The sequence below is a fragment of the Acinonyx jubatus genome, chromosome A2, assembly GCF_027475565.1.
Source record: "Acinonyx jubatus isolate Ajub_Pintada_27869175 chromosome A2, VMU_Ajub_asm_v1.0, whole genome shotgun sequence".
In the NCBI taxonomy this organism is placed as follows: Eukaryota; Metazoa; Chordata; class Mammalia; order Carnivora; family Felidae; genus Acinonyx; species Acinonyx jubatus.
The window spans coordinates 123999947-124027769 of NC_069383.1; the positions used below are offsets into that span (position 1 = coordinate 123999947).

General features: G+C 38.5%; 1 protein-coding gene across 21 annotated transcripts in view; it reads right to left on the bottom strand.

The window, feature by feature from the left end:
- The window catches only part of CHL1 (cell adhesion molecule L1 like), a 200822-nt gene that overhangs the window by 28071 nt on the left and 144928 nt on the right, over positions 1–27823 (bottom strand). For all 21 annotated transcript variants that reach the window (XM_027042497.2, XM_027042498.2, XM_027042499.2 and 18 more), the window contains 8 exons: positions 25812–25932; positions 21358–21542; positions 15269–15400; positions 9783–9923; positions 9344–9455; positions 7241–7407; positions 4283–4448; positions 880–1004 (listed from right to left, as the gene is read on the bottom strand). In XM_027042497.2, coding sequence (XP_026898298.1) covers positions 880–1004; positions 4283–4448; positions 7241–7407; positions 9344–9455; positions 9783–9923; positions 15269–15400; positions 21358–21542; positions 25812–25932 — 1149 coding nt within the window. The remainder of the gene's footprint in view (positions 1–879; positions 1005–4282; positions 4449–7240; positions 7408–9343; positions 9456–9782; positions 9924–15268; positions 15401–21357; positions 21543–25811; positions 25933–27823) is intronic.

A 27823-nucleotide genomic window follows, 5' to 3' on the forward strand; every position in this document is an offset into this window, starting at 1 on the left:
GCAGTTAATAGAATTTTATCAGAGAGGATTTTGTGGAGAGAGCCTCCCTGGGAGGAATCAATGACAATGAACACAGTCAGCCTGCAGGGAGGGAATATGGAGAATAAATACACCCACCCTCGTCTATTGCCAGGGCTTCCCATTGGTTGAAACAAATGGAAGTTTGAGGGTAAGTGGTTCGCTGATGTTATCCATATAAGTCAGCTTTCCCTATCAGATAGCTTATGGGGAGTGAATCTGGCAAGGAAACTGGAAGAGAGATGGTCTAAGAGATGGTTCAAGAGCTAAAGGTGGTCTAAGAAATGCACCAGAATGTTCTAAGAGCTTTAACCATGGGTAACCGGAGGAGTACATTCTTTTCTAATTAGCATTATCATAAAAAAAAAAATCAAAGGCATTCCTCTGTAGAACTCTTGAAGTTCCTCCACACCCTTCCCAGAACCCTGAGAACTTAGCCCCTGCCTTTGGTTTAGGGCATGACCACTGTGCCACCACCATGGGACTCCCAGCCTGATCCCTCCACAAAACCCATCTCCATTCCTCAGCTGTATTTTCTCTGCAGGCTAGGAAAGGGTAGCTCAAATGCCCTGACAACTCAAGCGTGCTTCAGTTTTCTTTCTGCTGATAGCATCGCCAACCTCCCACTGCTACTGGAAACATTACCATGCAGGGAAAAGAAATTAAGCATTAATTAATTTCTTTAAAGCCAGAAGAGGAGAAAGCATTTGAAAGTGGAGTTACTATTTAAATGAAAAATTCAAACTAACAGTATATGTACAGGGGCTCAAGTAATTGTTGATTTAATGGTCTAAGAACAATGGAATTTAATTCGTAACAAGAAAGAAATGAACAGACATTTCCCATTAGTAGCGCACTTACCGAGAATGGTTACGTGAGTTACATCAGCAACACTGTCCAGGGCAGTTTGAGCTGAACAAGAGTAAATACCTTGGTCCTCTGAGGTGACATTAGATATGGTCAAATTAGGTCCATCGATAGTTATCCTACCAGTAAAAATAAATGAGTATATGATGAGGATGAAAACAACAGAAACAGCAGAAATATATATTCAAAAATATATATTCCCTATAAAAATATTCAAGGAAGAGTTAAAGAAAAACACACACACACACCTTCACATAATGCAAATTTTATTAGAGAGTGCCACAGGTAAAACTGGGGACATGGGGTTACTGGAGCATGCACAACTGTCTACACAGCCATGAAAGGGATCCGTTTGTTTTGTTTTAATTATCAACTCCAACCATCTGTGATGCATGGAGCAGTGACACAACTGTGTTGCTTGGTGTTTCTGAAGACTGTATTATTCATTATAATAGCTAAGATACATCTGAATAATTCTTAAGGTTTGTGAAGGGAATCACCTACATAGGACCAACTGGGGGCTTCTTCCAAAGGGACATTCCTGAATCACCCCCCAGATCTACAGAGTCAGACTGTCTGACACAGAGACTGACAATCTGTTTTTGACAAGATTGCCTTTCTCCACCCGTCCACTCCCCTAGCACAATGCACATCCAATAGATCAGATAACAATTAAACCATGAAATTTATTTGAACAGTAGAGGGCAGACTAGCACTTCTTTTTGCAAATCATTTGCACTGAGCTTTTTATCATTCGCCCTATTTTGCCAATTTGTAATCCGGTTTACTACATGGAAATTTCCTTACTATAAATTACACTTTTTACCCTATACCTATGTACTGTCAACTTAACTATTTAAGCACTTTTAGAAAAATTAAGTTCCACTAAATATCAATTATATTTAAAGACTTTTGCTATTTAGTTGAGATAATGTGTTTGCAGAGAAGGAGCGAAACTCATACAACTGACGTTTCTTTTGTATTTTTGAAAGAAAGAGGGCACAAGTGAGCGAGGGGCAGAAAGAGAGAGGGAGAGAGAGAGAAGAGGGGCTCACCAGAAGCAGGGTTTGTGCTCACCCAAAGAGGGGTAATTGACGTTTCTGATGTAAAACTCATTTAACCTCTTTCTAGATAAAAGTCTCAGGCCCCTTGCCTACCAGTAAGGAGAAGGTGTCCCAGCAGAAAGTGAGAGACAGAAGCTTCCTAATGGTTCCCTTGAAATTTAACCGAGACCTGTGATCTCTGCTCCCTGCTAGATGTCCATGCGTGCTCCTGGCCCCAGCCAACCTCAACAGCAAGAGTTACTCCCAGCCTTCTCCACTCCAGTGATCTCTTCTAAGAAAATCTAGCTGAGGTTACTGTTGCTCACCCATGCCCTAGGGAATACCGGCAGAATATCTGTGTCACTGGCTTAGTTTGCTAAGACAGCCAGAGGTTCATTTGAGTGTCAGCCTCAGCATCCTGCAGAACCTATTAAACTCGGCCATACAGAGGATGGCTGGAGTTTCTGGGATCAGGGCCTAAATATGCAGGTCACATCACCCACAAGGCACGAGTCTCTGACTCCCTTCATCACTGAAGCCTGGAGGTTATATGGAAGACACCAGGTAACTAGGCAGCAGTGACAAAAGAGGGAGAATATGGGGAGATCTGAGCAGTTGACAGATTGACTAAGACCTAACATAAGGGTGAAGATCTCTGTTGCAATATGTAGTCTTTTAGGTCAATAATTAATCTCCTCTTGTTTCAGCGACAACAGTTCCAATACATATGCTCCTTTCCACAAATTCATATATACGGGAAGGATGAGATGGAATAAATTAAGTACCTAGCTGAGACCAATGCCTCTGCATAGCGGTGGTGTAAGCACAAACACACAAACACACCAATAGGGGCCAAGCATGTCAGAGAAATGAGATAAACCAAATGTCTGGAGAAATTAGTACAAATCATGATCACTAAATTGGACTGAGTATTTTCTAAGTGCTTGGAATGTTAACTCATAATAACCCTGTGGAGGTATCTTAGAATGTAAAGTTAAGGCACAGTGAAGTTAGGGAGCCTGTCTAAAGTCATAGACACAATAAGTGAACGAGATGAGATTTAAATCCAGGCTGCTGGACTCCAGAGTGCACACTCTTACTCACCCCACGGCTGCAGTCTCACCAAAGGAATGCACAAACTATCTTCAGGTTTACTTTTTCAGAATCATGAATAACAACACAAAACTGCAGGGGAGGTTTGGCTAAGGATGGTCTATTTTTAACCCCTACTAGTCACAATGCAAAAGGCAGGAGAGCTAACCTCTACATGCTTTTGAAAGATAGCACAGGCATTCAGTAAATGCTGAGTCTTTTCTCTCTTTAATGGACTCTGATATTGTCCAATGCTATTCAATATTGTCTGATGCTATCCAGCATCTATTCACACTTCCTTCTACAGTCTCTCTTCTATATATTTTACATTCTAAATATATAGAATGTAAAGTAGAGAACTTTACATTCTCTACACAGAGATTAGGAGGCTTAGAAGCATAGCTGTCTGTACATTCTAACTGGAAGGACTGTAGGTATTATTTAGGTTCTGCCAATGAGATAGACTCATCTGAGTTTGGGATGTAAAAGGGTGATGGGGAGTGCCTCCTCTGGGTCCCTGTGAGCAGACAGCGACTCTGGAAGACCCAAGAGCTGGCATTGGTTGATGTCACTGCCAGCACCAGTGGTGTGAGGTGGCTGTAAAGAGCAGCATTTTTCAGACCTCTGGCTTACAGCTGCAGTTCTATGTGACAAAGAACCCAAAAGTTTAGTAAGCAGCTTCCGTTAGGCCCATCTCTCCCAGTCTTCCCAGTGGTTTGGTAAGCATGCACACTCATGCAGTACCTCTGTCTCACACATCTGGAACGGACTCTATTTCATGCACTAACAGCAAGGTACACATTCTGTTAAAAGTCAGTAGCAAACAGAAGAAGATAACTATGTGAAAGAAAACCCAAACAGTGCACTGTATTACCTTTCAAACGCTGCCCTGATGCCAAGACTTTGGGGTCCCCAGGTGGCTCAGCCAGCTAAGTGTCCAGCTTGGGCTCAGGTCATGATCTCACGTGTGTGAGTTCGAGAGAGCATCAGGCTCTGCAGTCAGCGCAAAGTCTGCTTCGGGTCCTCTGTCTCCCTTTATCTGCCCCTCCCTTTCTCTCTGCCCCTTCCCCACCCTCGTGAGCACATGCTCTCTCTCTCAAAAATAAATATTAAAAATAAATACATAAATACTGCCTTGAAGACTGAAATGAATTAATCAGTTTTTATATTTTAATTCAGCATGAATACTTTTACAACTATTTGTTTTTCAAGTGCTAGGTGTTAATCCCAAATATGATGACACAGCATAAGACTGTACCTACCTGCCATCCTCTGTGGCATTAATTTCAAAGCCTTCTCCATTTTTACTCCAGGACAACTTCAAACTATGTTTTAAATATGGGTCACATTTGCTCTCACAATGTAATTCAAGTGTATGCAATTTGGGGACACGAGGATTCTTAGGAGAAACTTGAAGTTTTGTAGCATCTGTTTTTACCGAACAAAGAGACTCGTTAGAACCATAAATCACAGCTTACTTCGTAATCAAGTGCCTGCAATTTAATCAACCAAAATTGTCAACGTAATAGTCATATCTTCATGCAATGTTTTTTTGCACTGTAATTTCTTAACATCATATTTCACTACTATTTTCTTTCCATCAAGCCCAAACATCTGAGAAATTAGAGTGGAAGTACTAATTAATATCTTAGAAATTCCCCGTACCACTTCTTGGGCCAAAGAGTAAGAAGAGTGTGACAAAATAAATGTCTCTAGATGCTGAAAAAATATGATTTCTCCTTCTAGTGCTTTTGGTCATGTGATCAAAGGACTGTAAGGGGAAAAAAGGCAATGAGTTGATTTTCTATTAATGTGTTTATTAATAATTCAGAAACCAGAGGTATGGTAAAGCCATACATGGGTGATCTATCAACATAAAGGTGGGAAATGAGAACATAAGCCCTGTGAAGAAGGGGTTGTGTCTGTTTTGTTACAGGAAGTTTCCCCATAGCTCAAAAGGGACCCTGTACACAGTAGGCATTCAACACATATTTGTTGAATTTCTTGTTGAATGAGGTATGGTGAGTGATTTAGAGTATTAGTGGTATTAACAATATGAAGCTCAAAAATGCAGCTACAAAATTAAATATATCAAATAAATTAAATTCAAATTCAAATCAAATAAATTAAAAAGAATCATATTTGGATGTCTTAAAAACATTTGCTCATTATGACTGTTTCAAAACATATGATCCCAGGGGTGCCTGGGTGGTTTAATTGATCATATGTCTGACTCTTGATTTTGGCTCAGTTGATGATCTCACCGTGGTGAGATCAAACCCCAGTTGGGCTCAGCACTGGGCATAGAGCCTGCTTAGGATTCTCCCTCTCCCTCTCCCCCCACTTGCACTATCTCTCTTTCTGTCAAAAAAAAAGAAAAAGAAAAAGAAAGAAAGAAAGAAAGAAAGAAAGAAAGAAAGAAAGAAAGAAAGAAAGGGAAACAAAGAAACAAAGAAAGAAAGACAATCTACTCAGTTAAAAAATATGTACATATGATCCTTACCCTTAGAGGCCATACTAAAGGTTCTTTACCCTGCTGTGGCATTTGGTGACTTTCTCAGAGGCCAAATCTCATGAGCTGACCCCCAATTCCACAATTACATTTTAACATTTGCTATCTATATGATATTCCATGAGCTGATTAGAAATTGAAAGTGATAAAACAATTTGATTATTTGGTATCCGAGGCATGAAACTTGAAGATACTATTTAATTGAATTTAATTGTAAGTGAATTATTAAACATCTATTCCTATTTTTTAAATTTAAAGTCAGAAATCCACTTAATAATAACAGATACTACTTAATAAGCATTTATTCTATTTACGAGGACTCGGCAATAAAGTTCACAGTCATGCAACACTTTATAATTATAATAAGTCTATAAATATAAATATTTTCACCTTACAGGGAACATAAGGCTAAAATGAAATTAAGTAACACCAAAGTTTACTAACTGGTAAGGGCTTTAAGCTGCAATTTGAACCTCAATTTGGCAGAGACCAAAGCTCTTGCTTTCAATCACTATGCTAGATAGCCTCTTACTCAATTCAACTCTTGACATTTTTTATATGCAAAATTGTGTTCTTATATTTCATTGACAAAATTGCTATATATTCCTTACATATAGAGTGGATATTTAGAGCAGACAAAAAGTTCATGGCCTTGTCCATCCCTTTGTCAATTAGCAGTTCTGAGGTCCACTTTGCATCAAGTGCTGTGTTGGGCAAGAAGAACGTGAAGATTCATTTGGATTCGAGGCTTCCCTCTCCTTGACTTTGAATCTGGCTGAGTTGTTAAACTCTGATATAGGCTGGTTTTATAAAGTCTAAAAAAAATCACCTTCACTGACTTCACAAGGGCATTTTGAGAATTGTATATGACACTTAAATATGGGGGAAGACATCATAGTTAAGCAGACATAGTAGGGGTATATTTACATGCTTTAAAAATATAATCTGCAGGGTTGGTGTGTTGGATAACTTAGGGTACAAAAAGAAACAGATACTGTAAAAGAATATAAGACAGAAGAAAAACAAGGAAGGAAGGGTATGTGTGAGAAGAGAGACAGAGAATTATAAATACATCAGTAAAGACAGACAACTGAACAAATATACCCTGTTCTCTAAGCAGCAGTAGTGATAGGCCATGATGATGCTGCACCACAAGAAACAGATCCTCCCTACAATCACTGTAGGATCTTCCTATTATGTTTTCCTGAAAAGAATTTTCTGAGCAATTTTAAAATCAAAATGTCAGTGAAACCCAGGACTTTGTTTTAAAGAGAGAATAAACACAAAGCTGTTCATGAGGTTTTGTCAAACCCTTCTGATTCTATCATGCCCCAGTCTTTATGAAGCTGAAGTTTGATGAGTTCATGAAACTTTTAGCTCAAAGTGTTGATTGCTGATGACATTATGTTGAGTTGGTTATTGAAATAAAATAGTTACAAAAATACCCCCAAATAGGGCATTTTAAAATCTTGCTGGTCATCCCCCAAACACTTAGGTCCCTTTTAAAATTATAAAAAGAGGTGAACATGTCATCAATATTTCCTATAATTTTAGTGATGGTCTTTCAGATGAAACATAATCTGGGAGTTTCGAAATACAGTCTACAAATTTTAATACACACTCAAATTTATATCATATTGTCTCATTTGGGAAAAGGACAAACAACCTAGGTGAGAATTCATGCAAAGTAAAAACAAGATAAAAGTACTTCTAATATCCAAATTGGCTGTCACAGCAGTTTTTCCTTTAGCATTTTCCACCCAACAAGAGTATGAGCCAGCATCGTCTTCTGTGGTTTTGTTGATCTGCAATGTGCCATTTTCATGGATATGATACCGTCTACCTTCAAGGGGTTTCGCTTCATCCACCTTCTGCCTATGAATATAGAAAGCATAAATCATTTTAGATGTGAGAGTATTATATACTCTTTTTTGAAACTGGTTGCTGATGTCATTTAAGCTTAGCCCTTCCAGGAGCTCAGAAGACCTTATGTTCCATCAGGGTTTATATTTTCCCCCAAATGGGTCCTATCCTAGGTGTATATCATACTTGTCCAAACAGCCAAATAGGCTAGAGGAAATCCTGGACCATGTTCTAGGCTTCTGCTGTATTCCTGATAGCTATGAGGACTGCTTTGCATCTGTCCTCACAGCTTAATAAATATTTTCTGGTTTATTGATGGTGAGCTCTTTAGTTAATGATTGCTTCAGGGTACTAAATGGGAAAGCTAGTAATTGAAAGAGATAATGAACCTTCTGAACCTCCTGCCGTCTGGGGGAAACATTGGTCATTCAGAAATATTACAGGCCAGGAAGTAGTTCCTGTCCTGTGGACATGGATTACATTTACCCTTATCAACCCAGAGCCATTTTCTCCTCCATTCATCCATTTTCTAAGCATTTGCTGCCAAAACTTGATTTATCCAGTGCATTTCAACATAAGACGCTGCTGGAGCAAAAAAAAAAAAAAACCAAAGCATAAACTCTGGCTGCTGTTCACAAAGGACTTTCTAGAGCTGAGATTAGGGTAAAGCCAGTGAGGCACAGAAGCAAAATGTAAGCGTGGCCAAAAAAACTCAGCACTCAAGATGAATCACATTTTAATGAACTATGTTTAAAAATAAAAATAATGCAAAAAATCCAATTTTTAAATCTTTTTTTTAAGTTTATTAATTCATTTAGAGAGGGGAGGTGGGGAGAGGGACAGACAGTAGAGGGAAAGAGAGAGAGAATCCCAAGCAAGCTACACACTAATGCAGGGCTTGATCTCACAAACCACGAAATTGTGACCTGAGCCAAAATCGAGAATCAGACGCTTAAATGACTGAGTCACCCAGGTGCCCCAAAATACCCAATTTTTAAAGAAAGATCTGAGCCTGCACTTTAATGACCCCGCCTCCCCATCTACCCTCTAGTCTTGGCCTTGTAGAGCAATGGCAGGCTTATTTAAGAACAGTTTATCCAAGCTTTTCTGGTGAAGTAACAAATATGTCAGATTCACACAGGTGTTTGGACTGTCACACCAATCAATACATTGAAATTAAATTCAAAATACACGTTGGAAAAGTTTTAAGGATATGTGTTTGGAATCAAATTCAGGCTTAGATAATTATTTAGAAAATACCCAAAACAACCACAAAAAAGTACAGTCAATTCTGGACAACATGGGTTTGAACTGTGTGGGTCTACTTACACATGGATTTTCTTTCAGTAACTATATTGGACAAATTTTTGGAAATACACAACAGTTACAAAAACTCACAAACTATGTAGCCTAGAAATATGGAAAAAACAGTTAAGAAAAAGTTGGCTATTATTGTAAGTATACAGTATGTAATACATATAACATACAAAATGTGTGTTAATCAACTGTTTATGTTATGGGTGAGGCTTCCAGTCAACAGTAGGCTTTTTAGTAGTTGAGTTTTGGGGGGAGACAAAAGTTATATACAGAGTTTCAGTCACATGGGGGATCAACCTGTAACCTCCACAATGGGCAAGGGTCAGCTGTAATATATGACTTTTGATGTACCCAAAATGAAAACCAAGTCTATCTATATAAAATTGCCTCAGTAATCACTTCAATTCTTTGCTTTCCTTTGTAAGCAGAAATGGCCCTCCCTAATCTCACCACGTGAGAAAATCCTACACATCTGGTCAATGATTCCAGGAGAGGTAAGTAATTAAGTTTGCTATCTTATTTCTCAGAGGCATTGGCTACATGGAACACCAGCACGTCAAATGATGGATGAAGACACAATGAATGAAATCTACCACTGACATTCTCTTAAGAAAACCCTGTACCAGCTTACCAGGACACTATGGCCTCGGGTGAAGCAAAGTACTCGCAGTGTAAGAAAGCACTGTACCCAACCACCGTAGCATAGTTTTCTTCATCTTCAGTTTGTATCAGTGGACGAACATCTATTTGAAAATAACATAAATACAGTTGTGAACGTTCATTAAGAAATAATGTGCACAAATTAAAATTTTCTACATCCTAGTTACATTAATAAAAATGGGAGACAACTGAATAACACAGTATAAGGTTTTGAGTTAGAAAAATATCCAAATTCAATACATTTTTGAAAGTTTAATTTTAGTAGGATGGCTAATGCCCACACGCTAGATTAAAGGTACTTTGATGTTTCTCCCCATGTTTTATATGTTGAGAATTCAGTCCACTTGTGTGTATGACCTTGAACATCTTCCTTTAGAAAGTAAACAGTCTGCTCCCAGACTGTTACTTACCTACAACATCAATATTGGCATTGGCAAGGATAGTTCCATGGACATTTGAGGCTTCGCACTGGTACACAGCAGTATGATTCGGTTGTAGGTTGGTAAAACTGATTTCCGTGGGGGAGACAACATCACCAGCAAATGGATTTTCTGCAAGAGATTAAAGAATGTCAGTATGATAAAAAATGTGATATAAAATATTTATACACCAATTATTAAATGTATCACACAGTATTTATATTTTAAGGCGAGTTTAGGGTGAATAATAGTTCACTGAAGCCAATTTTTAGAATTTCTTACCATAAACCATGTTTTTTTTCCCTGACCCTTCTCCAATTTCAATCTTCCTTCAAATTAATATTTATTGCTAAAATATTTGTTGATCTCAAGCTCATTGCCTCTCCATATCCATACCCATAAATAAAATTTCAGATTTTCCATTTGTCGTTCAAGTCCCACTATAACTAGACCTTACTCACTCTTGTAAATTTAGGTCCTAATACTGCCCTGCACAAATCACATGAATCAACACAGAGTGATCTCCCCAACCCACCAACATTGGCTCCTCTGTTCCCCCTTTGACACTTTTATTCCTCTATTTGACTTCTCTGCCCTTGTGCAATTTTCTGGTGTGTACTGTTCATTTCAGTTGTCTTGCTTTGCTATTCAACCACTTTGGCTACACAACTTATATATTTCCTTTTCACAGTAAGACTAAAGCCTTCTTGGGATCAGGGGCTAGGTTTTCTACTTTTTGGCAATAAATACTACCTCAATCCTGATCCAGGCATAATTCTGGAAATACCTTTGGGAGTTAAGAACATCTAACATTTCTAGTAGATTTACAAACGGCCAAAGAACTCTGTTGGAAGTGGCACATGCATTGTCTCGTTAACTCTGCTCAGAACCTGCGGGGTCAGCACTAATATGGCCACTGTGGAAGAAGGGACTGGAGTCTGGACAAGTGAATGCCACCTCCTACAGCATTTGGCCACATGCCAGATCTCATTGCTCCACTATGACACTACAAACAAGCAGTGTAAAGGAAACATATTACCTAGGAATGTCAAGTGAAGGACACAGATGTTAAATTTTTTTACTTTAAGTGATATGACAAGATTACCCATAAACCTAATTTTTTTTTCTTATTGTGTCTCTATTATATAAAATAGTGACTATACTAAGTTTTGGTTTGTAGAAAATGTTGAGTATTGTTTATTGAAATAGAAAGACTTTTCTTATACATTTTTTCCTGATAGTCAGAAATGAATATATTTTTACACTTGACTATGACTCCACGTAAGCAGGACTCTGACTGTGCATTATGCACTGTGTTCTCAGTGCCTGAAAAGCAGCTATCACAGAGGAGGCACTCGGGAAATATTTCCCGAAATGACTGAAAGCCATTTATGTTGGGTGGCATTTTATTCCTAGAAGGTCCCTGTGGTAGGCAGAATTGTAGCCCCCAACAGATACCCACATTCTAATCTCTATCAGTAAAAAAATATTTAACCTTACATGGTGAAAGCGACTTTGCAGAGGTAATTAAGGTTAAGGACCTTGAGATGGAGGGATTATCCCGGATTATCCAAGTGGGGCCAATGTAATTACAAGGCTCCTTAAAATCAGAGAGCCTTCCCTGGCCATGGCCAGACAAATGGAGATGCCTATCAAAGAGTGGTCAGATATGCAACGACGCTGACTTTGAAAATGGAGAGTCGTGTGCCAAGGAATGTGGGCTCTCTCTAGGAGCTGGAAAAGACAAGGAAAGGGATTCTCTCCTAGTTCCTCCAGAAAGGAACACACCATGGCTGACAACTTTATTTCAGCCTAGTGAGGCTTAGTTGGACTTCTAACCTGCGGAATTGTAAACTAATACAAGTATACTATTTTAAGTCACTAAATTAGTGATAATTTGCAGAGCAACAGTAGAAAATCGATACAATCCTGCAGAGTCGTTTCCCTCTTGAGAACTGTCAGGAAGAGGAGCTCTCTGAAGTTCTTCAAGGCTGCAAAGGACTGAGTCTCTGAACCGATTCCGCATTCCTATACCTGATGCCCAGCTCTTCAACTGTCAGAGCTAAGCCCATCACTCTCTTTAGATTCCTTATACCATCTTCCCATGGGTAAACCCTGAATCAAACACAGCCTTACAAAAAGAAGAAATGAAACCAGAGCCTCAGGTTTGAGATGAGTAACAGCTGAGCATGGCTTCGTGCCATCCTCTGGGATAGGTACCAGAAGCTGCAGCGTGCTGCTGCATGCAGGCCAAGGCTAACAGGAGCTCCCAGGATTCAAGAAAGCCAGTTCTCTATCAGTATCAAGCAAAACACACTAGGTGTGCCATAAGTTGTCTTTGGTCAGCTCAGTGAGCGATAATGCAACACACTGGGAGCAACTTCAGCTCTGAGACTTAATCATTTCTGGGTTCCACGTTTAGCTCTAATTTTACTGGGGTTAGGGCACCTGGGTGGCTCAGTCGGTTAAGTGTCTGACTTTGGCTCAGGTCATGAACTTGCTTTTGTGAGTTAGAGCCCGATGTTGGGCTCTGCACTAACTAACAGCTCAGAGCCTGGAGCCTGCTTCAGATTCTGTGCCTCCCTCTCTCTCTGCCTCTCCCCCACTCATGCTCGCTCACTCTCTCAAAAACAAATAAAAACATTAAAAATTTTTAAAAAACCTATAAATTTACTGGGGTTGTGTCCTCAATTAAGTAATGTGACCTCCTTGAGCCTCGGTTTGCCACATGTGCAAACGAGAGAATTAAAAAAATATATATCTTCTGCAGGGCTTATTAGGAGGCTCACAAATATTGGATGCAAAGCATTTGAAAAAGGTTAAGCCTGTTATCAATAAAAGTAATCACTTTTTTAATGATTATTTATTTATTTTGAGAGAGACAGCAGGAGTGGGGATGACACAGAAAGAGAGGGGAATCCAGAGAGAATCCCAAGCAGGCTCCAGGCTGCCAGCACAGAGCCTGACCCGGGGCTTTGAACTCAGGAAACTGTGATATCATGACCTGAGCCAAAACCAAGAGTCTGACACATAACCAACTGAGCCACTCAGGCACTCCAAGAGTAATCATTTTTGTGCAATTTTGAAATACTACATATAAAGGATACGGAATTGCTAGAATTATAAGCTCAGAGAGACTTCAGATCATTCAGTTATCCCACTGTTACTGAGCATCCCAACCAACGAATGGCTATAACCCATTTGCAGGGGAGCAAGGAGAGCTATGGTCGACAGCTGTGGAAGGAACACTGAGCTTGAACTCCAAGGATGTGGCTTTGTTTTCTATCCCTGCCATTATTCAGCTGTGCTGTCTTGTCTAAGTTTATTTTCAGCCTTGATCTCCTCATCCCCAGGTGAGCTTTCCCCTTTATGTATGACGTGGCCCCTGCATCTGCCGATTGATCTTGTGTCTGAACACTGCCCACTCGCTCAGCTCCAGCCACGTTGGACTCCTGGCTTCCCATCAACACTCCAAACATACCTGAGGGTCTTTGCCCTCACTGACCTCTCTACACTGGAAGCTTTCCCACATATGGATGCCCCCTAAACTCTTTCAGTTCTTCTTTTTTTCAGGTAAATTACCACGGGAGTCTTCCTAGTATTATCTTAAAATAAAAGAGCCACTCTCGGTCCTGAACTTGTATTACACCCATCCCTTAGTCAGCTATTTTTTATTTATCACACTACAACACAGATTTATGTGCTTATGTGTCTATTAATTGACTCTCCCCGCTAGAATGTCAGGTCCACAGGAAAAGGAACTGTTCATTTTATTCACTGCTACTGTCCCAGCAATAAGGCCGGTCAGTTCTGGCACAAAGAAGGCGTTCAATAAAGATTACTGAATGAACGAATTGATCTGTTAAATATGAATAATCGTACCTCCATTAAAAATGTTCATTTGGGGATGCAAAGCAATATATGAATGTCTTTCATAAACAGCCGAGTGCCATTCAGATATATAATTTTATGATTTTATGTTTCAGAGAATCTGCATTCCTTATTTTAGCATCCTTAACATTCTTTATAAACAGCAATTGATCTCATTTCCCTCTGATCTACCTGAAGCCTTATCTTTCATTTGTTAGTCTGCTCTCTAAAGAGATGAGGGAAAAAAATCTCAAATTTGAGGATTTCAATAAAGAGGGCTAAGGTTTCCTGAGTGTGTGGTATGTAACAACAATAAAAGTAAAGAATACTTTAGGAATGTCCCTGTCGTGAGCATTTTCTGCATGGTCTTTCCTTTACTCCACATAACAATCCATGAGTTGGTACAATTTTCGTGCCCATTTTACTGATGAGGAAGCAGATTTTAAGAGTGTCAGTCATAGGCCCAGTCACACAACTAGTAAATGGTAGAGCCTAGATGCAAACACAGGCATTCTGGCCCCAGAGTTTATAAACTATCATAATGTTGCACAGATAAATGACTATCCTAGGTGGTTGACCACAATGACCTCTTTCCATCACAACCAACTATCATTAGCTCTGTTGTGCTGTGAAAAAACAACAACAACAAAACTAAACCTTTGGGACGTTCAGTAAACAACTCAAGATCATATACCTGGGAAGGTGCACAGCCTAGATGGGACCCCAGGTCTCTGAACCACCAGATGTCTACACTTGGTATGAACGGTCCAGGACAAAAGAAACTTATGAAAGCCATATATATATGTCTCAATAATAGAAATGCTCAAGATTAAACTAGTCAGTTGACAAATAAGATTTGTTCTGTCCTATTTTGACAAAGACATTCAAAATGATAAGAGCTCTAGGTTCAAACTGAGGATTTTTGGACTTCTCAGAGTTCTTTGCTGGAACATGGTAGAGTAGGGAGAATCAGGCTTCAGCCCTTGTGCATCCCTGCCTTTCCATGCCCAGCCCATTTGGGATGGCTGAGAGCTGACTAGACAGGGATTTTTCTGATCTTCGGTACAAATGGAGCTCAGTCAAGAACATGCAGGGAGCCAGGGGTAGGGGGCATGTTTACAGTTCTCTTTGGCCTGTGAAATTCTCAAATAATGACAGCAGGCATGACCAAAGGATGGCCAGACCAGGTCCTTGTGAAGAGCAGAACCCAAAGCCGGGGTCACTGTTGCTTGGGTCTAAGGGCAATTCTGACTCTCAACCCATGTTCTCAACCACTAGGTCACTGCACCAATTTCTTCTCAGGGAAAAGCAAAGGAATGGGCTTTTCTCCTTTTTCTCAATCAGCTGCTTTATCTTTTTAACCTAATTTTTATATAGAGTTAATATAATGACCCAACAAGTACAAATGTTATTTATCACTTCTCCATAAATCGAAGCATAAATCAAAGTGCTGGGAAAGATTCAACTTTGAACTTCCTGGCTGGATCTGTCTAGATGGTCCAGCCACTTCCCAACTCCCATCTTACACATAACCAGGGTGTCTGCCTATCAACCATCCGAGCACACCATTGCCTTCAGCACCGCATCACAATTGGTGTTTCACTTACTGTCAATCGGGGAGCCATTGACTCTCCACTTGAGTGTGGGCTCAGGCTCTCCTTCTGCCTCACATAACAAGATACCGCTGCTCCCAGTGCTATACACACCACTCTGAGGTTTCTTTGTCCAGCGAGGAGGCTCTGGAATAAAGTGAAGACATCATAAGTGACTTGAACCATGTCAGGAGGTCCGAAAATTTTAATGCCTGTGTTTCTATAATGTGCCAGCAGATGGCAGCCACAATAAAGTGTTTCACACTAGCTCTTTCTTGTAAATGTTCCGTCAGGCAAGGTGGACACTGTTTTTAGTTATAGGGTGTGTGCATGCGTGCATGCATGGTGTGTGTGCGTAATCTAATTTGGACTCTTAGCATGCATAATAAAATTAACATGTATACAATCACTTTGTTCAGCATCACAAGTATCTACCTCATTAACAGAAAGTGAAGGAGGGATAAGCAGATGGTTAAGTTTATTTAGTGCTGGCTGTGGCTTATTTTCAAGCTGCAGCAAGGCGTCTAAAAAGGCTGACATTCGATAAATGTATCTGGAGAATTTTTAAATGAAATTGAAATGTCCAGCATTTATTTTAAATATTTCTTAATGACTTTGTATCATTTGTATACCCATACTGATATCTAATTATCTATCTTAGAAGTGTGGAAACGTTATTTTCCTAGAGATTATTTTTTGTAAGACAGGGAGAAGAAAGCCTAAAAGCAGCATTTAGCTTTTTGTCCTGAAAACAATGGAGGAAAAATGTATTTAAATTACTTGCATCTTGGCATGTTCTATTGCTCCAATATTATAATTCTAAGTGGTGTTTCAGTACAGAATGAGACATTTATCTTTAGTGCAAATATTACTGCCATATCTTGTCACCTTAAGTATATTACTATGTCAGGAGTGAATAAAAGATTTAGATTAAAGTGTGGATGGTTTGGATAATTTGATTCCAGAGAAAATTGCACAACACCTGCAGGTAGTAATTTCCATCAAGTGTTGCTTGGTTATTTCCCCCAAGACATTCTTGGATTTCCATTTTTAGTCAAAAAGGAAACTCTTTTAAAGATACATATATGTGAAATGAAAAAATAAGTCATGTAAACTGCTTTTTTTGTGTAAGTAAAGGGGAAACAAAAGGATTGTGTCAAAAGAAAATGCCTATAAATTCACCAAGAAAATCAAAAATATGCAAATAATCGTGCAAGTTCAACTCTGAGAAAGGGACGTGCCCTAGAAATTATTCCATACGGTGTGGACTTAGTTACTAAATCTTAAATTAAATATGTGTATTCATCACCTATAATCTGTAAATATTTAGTCGTTTAGGTTAAAATGCAATAGTCCAAATTATAAACTGCACATGATTCTCTGAGGTGTATGTATATGTACATTTTTATGTTATTGTTATTTTTTTGTCTTTTCACATTACCACAATAAAATCAGACATTTGAGTTAGAGGGAAAAAATTCCACGAACATGAAAATTTCCATGCTTACAACAGTAAACTAATATTGCTTTCAGAGCAAAAACTAAATGTAAAAACATAAATCATAGGGATATAATATACAGCATGTTGACTGTAGTCAATAATACTGTTTGCATATTTGAAAGTTGCTAAGAGAGTCATCTTAAAAGTTCTCATGAAAAGAAAAAAAATTTGTTACTGTGTGGCCATAAATGTTAACTAGACTTAACCTGGTGATCATTTTGCAATACATACAAATATCGAATCATTATGTTGTACACCTGAAATTAATGTTATCAATGATATCTCCATAAAAATAATAAAATAAAGAAGATTATGTAATGATGACATTTCTCTAAATACCCATGCATCATAAAATACGGATTTTATCTCTACTCTCACCCTACAAATTTCATTAACCCCTGGTATCCATATTAAGCTTAAGTTATCAGCCTATCTGATTCTACCTCCTTGCAGACCAAGGACTAAGCTTGAGAGATACCATCTAACTCGCTTAGAGTCACCAACAAAAGAAGCCCCACTCTGTGTTCTGGCCACTTCATGGATCTGTGAACCTGTAAACTGAGTAGCACTGGGACTCCAAGGAAAATGTGATGTTATTACTAGTTAATTACTATTTTACTAACTCAGACCACTGATAGGAACGAAGTCCAAATTGCTTTACTAACTTTCACTTTGTGCTCCCAAATCCAAGTTCCTTCAACATCTATCCACTGGAGGGTGATACCAAGGCGTTTCATATATTCACTAGAAATCATTGCTAAACTTTAGCTCTTTTGAATAAGCTTTTTAAGTGCTCGGGTATTTGTTTTATGTTTCTCAGATAAATAAAGAGCCATGGAGGAACCTTACCCTTCCTTGTGTCTCCTCTGCTTGGCACAAGGAGAACAGACACATGTGGAATAATTACAAGTTGAAGTGAAATGATTGATCCCCAAAGACTCTAGTGAAAAAGGCATAGGGAGGAAAGAAAATGTTGGATAGGAGGGAATCACTGACTTCTAGTAATTCAGTCTCATCATGCCATGTCTTGGTTGAACATATTTAGCTAGTTGCTACTTTGTTCACAAAAGAATGTAGAGTGAGCCCGAGGACATTGGCTATGAATCAGGATATTTTTGGTGAGTGAAGTGAGTCTAGGGACACACAGGGACAGAGAACAAACAGATGTTTGCCAAAGCTTCAAACACGTAACTCTATTCCTGAAGGGTAAGATCTAGTTGAAAGAAGACGAAGAAAAACTCAAGAGAAAGGAATAAAAAAACCAAAACAAAACCAAAAACAGATAAAATGGAAAATCCTGGGAGAAAACATCAGTGAATCCCATTCTTTTATCCATTATCCTAAAAGATACATGATAAGTGATGAGAATAACTTATGCTGCGACTTTACTCATTTTGTCATAATTATATATAAAGAAAGATGATAATTTCCCTATGTTGCTAAAAAGTGAGATGCAAATGACTAAGCATTTAGAATATAACAAGTTAATGAGAAACATTTATCACTGAAAGGAAAATGAAATAAAATAGGAAATTTGGTACCTATAAAACAACACAGAGGCTATTTTCTTAGTAACAGATTCCTACTAAATATCTATGTTCTATTAAATCAAAATTGTGAGGTTTATCAACCTTGGATTTAATTGTAGTTTTTTAGAAAAAATAGATCATTTGAAACCGAGGCTCTCTTAAGTATATCAATGTCTGAATTGCACTAGAGTTCATGATAGCTTTTTAAAATGCAAGACAGTTATGGGTATGTAAATATTTTCCTACTACAGCAAAATTCAAAAGTTTAAATGGTTCAAAAGTTTACAACATGAGAATGGTGCAAGTTGGTGGGAGTTTATTTTTAAATAATCAGTTGAAGGGCACCTGGGTGGCTCAGGGGGTTAAGCGTCTGACATCGGCTCATGTCATGATCCCACAGTTCATGAGTTTGAGCCTTGCGTTGGGCTCTGTGCTGACAGCTCAGAGCCTGGAGCCTGCTTTGGATTCTGTCTCACTCTCTCTGCTCCTCCCCAGCTTGCACTCTGTCCGTCTGCCTCTTTCTCTCTCTCTCAAATAAACACTAAAATAAATAAATAAATAAATAAATAAATAAATAAATAATCAGTTGAAATGTGATTGTGGTCATATTCTGTTTTTTGGATTTAGAATGCTTAGATGTCATTTTAATGTTTATCTTTTTATTGAATGTGCACTATTTGTATCATAGATATCTAGAAAGGATAGCTGTGCCTCATCAAGACATCCTAGCTGTTTTTATTTACCTGGATTAGACAATTTGAAAATGCACACGGTCTTCATATTTAGGATGTTGTAACTTAAATTACATAATTTGACTATGTTTAGTAATAAAGAAGAAATACCACATCTACAGAGACTACAAAACAATACATGCTTTTACTTAAGCACAAATGGGTGTTTTCAGAATGGACTCAATTTTCAAAATTCACGGTTACATTGCTTTGTGATCATATGGTAATTCTTGTTATTCAATTTGAGTTGCTAAACAAGAGACAAAAAAGGGGAAAGGAGATATAGGAAGGCAGAAGACAAGTGAATGAAAGTAAGCTGATCTGCGCATATGATAAATGAAGGTTGTATTTCTTGGTTTCACACATATACACAAAAAAGAAAAAATGACTTCTTGAGCCCAGTTTGCTTTTCACTTGCATGTGTGAAGAGAAACTCCTAAAACATACAACTGAGGGCACATTTAGTAGCTTCTCATTAAGGAGAAAAGATTAAATGTTCCTAATAAAAACATAATTTACATCTCAATAGTGCTAATAGCTGTTTTATGAATAGTGAGGACAATTCGTTCAGGAAACCTGTATTCCTTTGGAGTCCTATAGTCAACATTTTAAACTGCGTAATTAAGTTTACATCCTTGATTTTTTATTTATTTATTTTTTTTGCAACCCTTGCAATTCTTTTCAAAGCTTCAGTCTTATAGTCAAGAAAACCGTGGCCAGATTGTTAAAATATTCAGCTACCGTAGCAATGTTCCAGCCATCTGGAAGGATTTCTAACAGTCAGCAATTTGGAGTAGGAGCAGCTAACAACTAGACATGTCTGGTTTGTAGATATACGTGTTTACACTGGGGCAGGGGTAGGGGGTTACAGAAAAATATCCCTGCTGCATGGTGTAGCCGATTTATATAGAAGCAGCAAATGAAAAAAAAAAAAAACAATGAAGCATCAAATGATGAATAAAAATATATATAAACTTCTCAAATCTTCCTTTTTGAATTTCTTTGTGAATAATGCCAGGTCAGAAGAATATATCACTGATGGCAAATGTTGATATTTATGCATAATATTAAGATGTCACCTATACCAGTTTTGCTTTTGTTGAATCAAGGAAAATGATACTCTCATCTTTGGTTTTCCATTCTTCTTAACTGAACTGACTATAAACATTGTGGGTGAGGTCTTAAAAACATGGTGTTATTCCAAACAGCACCTAGACCAAAACATCTATCTTAACATTTACTTGTAAATGTAATCTGTGTCTAAGTCTTCATTTTTTCCCATTCATTAAAACAGCTTTTTACTTAGATGTTCCTTGTACAGATTGAAGGTTTAAGAGGTAAACTTTATTGGAATATAAATGGAAACCCTAGAGCACCACTTCACTAACTGGGACCCTGAAAGAGACAATTCCTTTCACTAGTTAAGCCCTCACAACACTAAATGAGTACAAATGCAGTAATCAATCCATTAATTTGATCAATTCAGTCAACCAAACCATAGATAGGAGACCTCACTGTAATTAGACCCATAGAAATCAGTGTGCATCAATCAGATTCATAAGATGCCCAGATAAACTTTACTTGCAGGGCAGGTACAGCCCCAATATCCACATTGTGTGGCTTCCCCCTTTTTTAAATGATGACATCATGGCCTATTTATTTCTATGAATACAAGCAACAATAGCTAATCCTCTATTCAACAAAAGGCGTGGGTTTACAGAGATAAGTTTACTATAATATGTATCTTGCATCTTTTGATAGAAAATTAGTATTTACAGCACTCAGTCTACTCCATCCCCATAAGTAACATATTGAATATCATGTGAACCCAAGATATGGACCAAAAAAACAAAACAAAACAAAACAAAAAAACAACCGTATCTAGGAAAGAACTAAGACAATTTGCCTGATACCCTCTTTTTTTTGAGGAAGAAACTAAAGAACAGAAAGTCAAAGTAAATTGATTAAAGAGACAGCAAGTTAACCACAGGACTGGGAAACAAACTCTAAGCTTTTTTCCAAGCTCCTCAAAATAATTTGTCTTTGTAATGCTTACTTCCTCTATGATTTAATATTATGCAGTATCATATATATAATAAAAATTGTGTGAAAGTCAGGTGTGTTTAATACCTAACATGAGATCTTTTCTTTCCATTTGTCCCTTTTACAAGGTTTTGCAGGTTAAATGTCAAATCTGGTTAACTGAAGTATAATATAGTTCAATACCCACTCCAAAAACAAAAGTTTAAACAGCTTACCTGTTTTAACATATATGCTTTGGAATTATAGGTTCACCTTTTTTTTCTTTAATAGAAGAAAAATAAATCAATATGGGGAAAGTACCTTCTACTACAACATGAAAATCATGAGAGGTTGATCCTAAGAAATTGTTGGCTGTGCAGCGATAATTCCCTCTGTCCCGGTAGGAAACGTTCTCTATCTTCAAAGTCTTGCCATAATTTTCTTTTGTTTCTCTTCCTTTGGGTAGATCACCACCTATTTTGTTCCAATCGACCTGTGGAGTTGGTCTGCAAAACAATAAATACATGATAAACATTTTTTAAGCTGCAAAATTAAAATCAAAGCTACTCACAGGATACATCACTTAACGTATTGCTTTTACATATGCTCTCAGAGTTCCAGTAAGTAACAATCAGCCTTCCCAGGGCATGGACCTGTACTCCACCATTGATGGTGAACGCTGGATTGGATCAGGTCTCCTTTAATGCAAGCACCTTTAATAGTCTGCTTCCATGGAAATCATGCTTCTTCCATTAAGAGGACTAAGTATCTATCATAGCTGAATAGGTATATATAGATAAAGGGTGGGTAATTGGATCCACAGAAATATTAAAAGATTTTTTTTCAAGGTTTTAATATTTTACTAGAAATATTTTAAGTGTGAAACCTCCTTATAGGTGATTTGGAGTGGCTAGAAATAATAGCCCTCCTCCCCATATGAGTTTGAAAAACAAGAAAAAGTAGGACCCAATAGTAAGCAGAGGGAAGTGCTATCCTCTTAATACAAATGAAGCTGATAGTGGAGAACATGGCGCAGATGTGATAACTGTATGTGATGGCTGGACCAAGAATGGCCTGTTTTAGGGTAAGGTGGGCTCTGCACAGACATGGCTACCGAAGTGGCTTTCTTCCTTTGTTGGGGAATAGAGAAAAGTAGTGGGGGGGAGCAAGGAGGAGGGGGCAGATGAACCACATCTCCCTTGCTCAGAAAGATGAGATCACCCAATCAAACCAAACAAACAAAAAAACTGAACTAAACTAAAACCAAACTGCTAACGTGTCATACATCAAGAGAATAACTGTCTCCACCTTAAGGAGGAAAACAGTAGTGGGGAATCAAGCCACCTGGGTTTAAGAAAAATCCCAGCTCAGGAAATCCAGACAAGCAGAGGGTTGGTGACCTTTATGACTCTTGTGATTTACAAGTTATGTGGAAAACACCAATGGCTGGGGCACCTGGGTGGCTCAGTCAGTTAAGCATCCAGTTTTGGCTCAGGTTATGATCTCATGGTTTGTGAGTTCGAGCCCTACGGAGGGGCTCTGTGCTGACAGCTCAGAGCCTGGAGGCTGCTTCGGATTCTGTGTCTCCATCTCTCTCCCTGCCCCTTCCCCACTCATGTTTTCTCTCTCTCTCAAAAATAAATAAACATTTAAAATAAAAGAAAAGAAAACACTGAAGGCTGATTTTAATTAATATATTTTTTTATTTCTCTTCTCCAGTTGGGTTATATGAATGGAAAAACTTAATTTTGCTATTTTTATTGATGCTGCTTTTCCTTGCTCTATTTATTTTTATTATGAATAGCTACAGGTTATTGACATATTCTAAAGATGGGCATTATGATCGTCACTTTATCAATGAGGATTCTAAAGCTCCAAGAAGTTAATTAATTCACTTAATGTCACTAGGGTAATAAATGACATGTTAGAACTTAAGTTTGTCTAACACTAAACTTGCTTTTTCCATGGCTGTGTTTTATTATACCTGTGCTTTTTCTATCCCTTTTCCCTTCCTAACTGTATATTCTTGGGATATATGCTTGTAGCCAAATTAATTAGTTAGTAGTTAATCACTGAACAATTACCTCATATTGTTTCTGTCAATTATCTCAGACTGTTTGAATTGCTCAGGCAAGCATTAAAATAATTCCATTATTATGCAAAAACTATACAGAAGGTAAAGAGGTAGGTCCCTTAACTTACACACTCTCTTCTCTTCCTCCATTCCAGGCTGAAGCCTGTAACGTGCCTTACAGATCTAGAACCACCACTTTCTATTTGCCCAGTCTGAGTACAGGGCACCCTTTTGTGGGAAACAGTAATGATGCTCCAACAGGCAGCTGGGAGATGATATTAGCTCTGGCTTCCTGCACACACTACCTAACAGAATGCAGAAACTCAAGTCTCCTAACTGCTTGCTTTCCACGCCATCTGTCAAAATGGCAATTTGCCAAATTACAGGCTGCTCTGGACCTAAGTTCCTCCAAACTGGTTTTTCTATGAGTTCATGCTTTAATAGTGCAAGCATCTCACTTTCTGCAGGCTTCTGCAGGATTCTTCCCTTCCCTTCCCTTCCCTTCCCTTCCCTTCCCTTCCCTTCCCTTCCCTTCCTTCCCTTCCTTCCCTTCCTTCCCTTCCTTCCCTTCCCTTCCCTTCCCTTCCCTTCCCTTTCATCCTTCCTGCCTGCCTTCCTTCTGTCCTTTCTTTTTTGCCAGTCCTTGAAAACCAGTCTAATCCTTTATACCTATCCCTTGAGAGAACAGAATAAAATGATTATCTACAAGTATCAGGTGAACATGAGACCTAATTTATCTAGTGACATATCTCTCCTATTCCAAGAATATCCAGCTATATTCTTGTCAATTTTTTTCTTTTTTTTTAAATTTAAAGAACATTCACTAACAGCAGTTGGGCAGTGAAAATTTGAGGGAAAACATAATGCTTAATCCCTTTTTTAAAGAAGTTTATTTATTTTGAGAGAAACATGGGAGGAGCAGAGAAGTGGGGGGTGGTGGGGAAAGAGAATCCCATGCAGGCTTCGCACTGCCAGGGCAGAGCTCAACATGGGGCTCGATCTCACCAACCAAGAGATCGTGACCTGAGCTGAAACCAAGAGTCAGATTCTCAACCGGATGAGCCACGCTGGCACCCCTTAATCCCTTTTTATATACAAACATGCACTATCTCATACTCTCAAATTTTGTTCAGGTACTTATCCAGCCAATTTTTGTTAGTATACTTCCTTGCTCTTCCTACATTTTTATAGTGTAGCATCTTGAAGTAGAATCACACCTACCTTAAACTCAAGAATTTACAAGTTACAGAGGCAAGAGAGTGAAGAAACAGTTTGATACCAATAATCAACAGAGGGAAGTGACAATACCCCCCTCTACTTCCAATGAAGCTCCCACAGGGTGAGAGCAAGTGTGAATTGGCACCTGAATGTGCACTTTCCACTCAGTGCCTGCCCTTCTGAATGAGATTCATTGTTGCTTTAACTATTCCAAATTCCTGCCTTATTCACAGAATTTATAGAATCTAAACCCCTCCATATCGGTTTCTTTGTGAAAGTTTTCCTGTTTTAATGAATAGTATCAACATTTTCATTGCGACTAACCATTTACTGAAGTATAGACCTACAGCCACGTCTTCAGATTCAGAAACAATGCCATTCTTTGTGTCGGCCCTCCTCCACCTCCCCCTTAATTGAACAGACCATTCATTGGGTTGAACTGAAATACATTAAATCTAGAGGTAGTTTAGGGTTCTGGAGACAGGATGGAACTCCAGCTCCACTTTATACTGAGCTTGAACAAGTTCAATCAAGCCGCTGGGTGTCATTTACCTAACCTGCAAATGGGAATAATGGCCGCCTTGAGACGTGGTGAGCATGAAGTGAGCTTACGCATGCCATTTCAAACACATAAGCAACCTGTATATCTTTGCCAGATGGAGAGAGACGTTTACAAAGCTAAGGGGCTGCAAAACCATTAAAATTGGCTCTTTTTCTTCATAAACCAATTTAAAATAACTCATTCAGAATATATATTGAGTTATGAATGAATACAATTTTTAAAATTTCAAATCCCAGTTCACCAACCAGATGCCCAGCTAGAAGAGTCCCTTGACTAAGTATTAAATAAGATAGTCCTGATTTACAAAGGCTTAGGGTGTTTGCTCAACAAATGTAACAATTTCAAGACATGACCAAGTGACATTTTTTGGAGGATTTGGAAACCTGCATTGATTTTTCAGACAAGAAGAAGCTGAGTTAATTATATTCTTAGGTGAAATTCTCTGAAAGTATGTGCTCTGGACCTCTTTGTATGCAAAGGGCAGCAGGGTGAAATAATAGATAAATAAGGCTCCTTGCAACCTGAAAAGCAATCAGAACCCATAACATAGCAAGAAGGAGTGGGAGAAAATGTGATAGCAGAGACACAAAAACCTGGCACCCACAGTAAGAGACTGGCAAGTAACAACTTCAAGCTCTAAGGATGGCATCCTCCTACTGACGTAGGTAAGGAGAATGTTTTCATTGTCACCTCCATTCACACTATCACAAACTGACAGAGCAATCTAATTATAAATCAATCTCAGTCACAGCCTGAAGTCTGTAGAGTGAAGTGCAAATTACTTCCTCCAGAAAAGTGGTAACAGAATTTTTTTAAAGGAAATCATTTTAAAAATGTGTATATAGGATTAACTGCTTAACTAATGCATTATTCTGTATAGAAAGGGATTGACAAAGTCATGAACGGGGTCAAGTTACTCACAGGCCTTCAGCAAAACACTCAAGCAGCAGGGTGTCCCCTTTGAGGATGGTAACTGAGGACGCACTGCCACTTTCAGGAGGAGGCAACAGCAATCTGGGTTTTCTTTGCTTGATTGAATTTGCTATAATTCAGAAAAGAAAAGTCACATACTTTTTTCCAAATGAAGACAGTTAAAATCCTGTGGTACTAAATCTTTCTTAAAACTTAAAATGTATTTACCTATATGCTCCTATGTATATATACAAAGATGTATTTTTAATATATTGCCATTTAAATAGTCTCCATTCTTACCACGAAGCATGGATGGTCCCTCAGAATCAATAACTTAGTGTAGCACCAAGTTTTAAGAAGGTCATGACTGAAAACACACCTTCAAATTTCACAAGTTCAAGTACAGTTGAAGATAATTCGTTTTTTTTTAAGTTTATTTAAAGACAGAGAGAGAGTGAGTGTGCAGGCATAGTGAGAGAGAGGCAGACAGAGACACACACACACACGGAATCTGAAGCAGGTTCCAGGCTCTGAGCTGACACAGAGAGCCCGATGTGAGGCTTGAACTCACAAACGGTGAGATGACTCACAAATAACCTGAGCTGAAGTCTACCTCTTAACCCAATGAGCCCTCCAGATGCCCCAAGACAATTAGTTTCTTGATGAAAGTCCTTAAAAGTTAACAGGTAGCCTATGATTTTATATTCCACACTTTAATCAGACCTTGCCATGTCTAATGGCTGTGTATGAATTTGAATTTCATTTAGTATGCCTAAGTATTTTATAAGATGCTTGTTACAATATAGCTTCCCGAGCCTTGCTCCCAGAAATTCTGATTCAGGAAGCGTATGGTGGACACCATGCATCTATGAAGTGGGCAAGTTCTTTAAGGTGACTCTATTTACAATCTCAGCCCCTCAAAGAAACATAGTGCTTCAGGGAATGATAAGCAAACATTTTCAGTAACTACATATTGTAATGTTCCCTTTGTTACATGCTCAAGAATGCTTTTCAAATACAACGAAAAACGAGGGCTTTCATTTTCAATGTAAGTTTTAACATCATTTCCAAATGTTCTCACAAATTGTTTTTTGTCCATCCAATGTATGTCAATGTGATTTGACATGATGTGGAAGGTGCAAACAGCTGACATTCAGAGTAGGGAAATGAAAAGCCCTGATAGCAGTGTGCACATGCTACAGCTTCCTTACAAGTATGTGTTTATCAAAAAATAATTGTTGAACACACAGTATGTGCTATTATTTTTAATAAGGGGTGTACAGATACAAGGAACATGTCTGGGTTATTGACCTCAATAATGCAGTTGGGGAAGTATATTTAATCAATCCACCTTCAAACTGAGAAGGCACCGAGAAGAGTCCTCTTCCAGCCCTTCTGATGTTGCCAGTGTATCAGAAATCTAGATGAAGCCACTGGCCCCCATGACATGAAGAACATTTGTTGCATTCACATAAATGAACTGTGGAAAACTAGTTATATAATTCAGGTTCACTCAGACATCTTCCATACAACACTAGTTCTAGTACCTGTCCTGTGGGGGAAAATTGTAATATTTCACAGACAAATGAGTTACGAAAATGCAGCAAACTGTATTCTTAGAGTTACAGCCCAATGTTAAAGTACTCTGAGAAGTCTTACAAGAAACATAACCATTTAACTTTCTTAAACCTAGTGTTTTCTCTACTGTTTCTTTCTTCTACGTACATGTAACAACTATCAACCAAAATGTCACTCAAAAAGGACAGAAGTCTTAGGAGACCCAAATATACATGTTGGGGGCACCTGGGTGGCTCAGTCCGTTAAGTGCCCCACTTCAGCTCAGATCATGATCTCACAGTTTGTGAGTTTGAGCCCCGCATTGGGCTCTCTGCTGACAGTACGGAGACTGCTTTGGATCCTCTGTCCCCCTCTCTCTCTGCCCCTCCACTGTTCATGACTTCTCTCTCAAAAATAAACATTTAAAATATATATAAACATACTGGGGCACCTGCGTGGCAAGT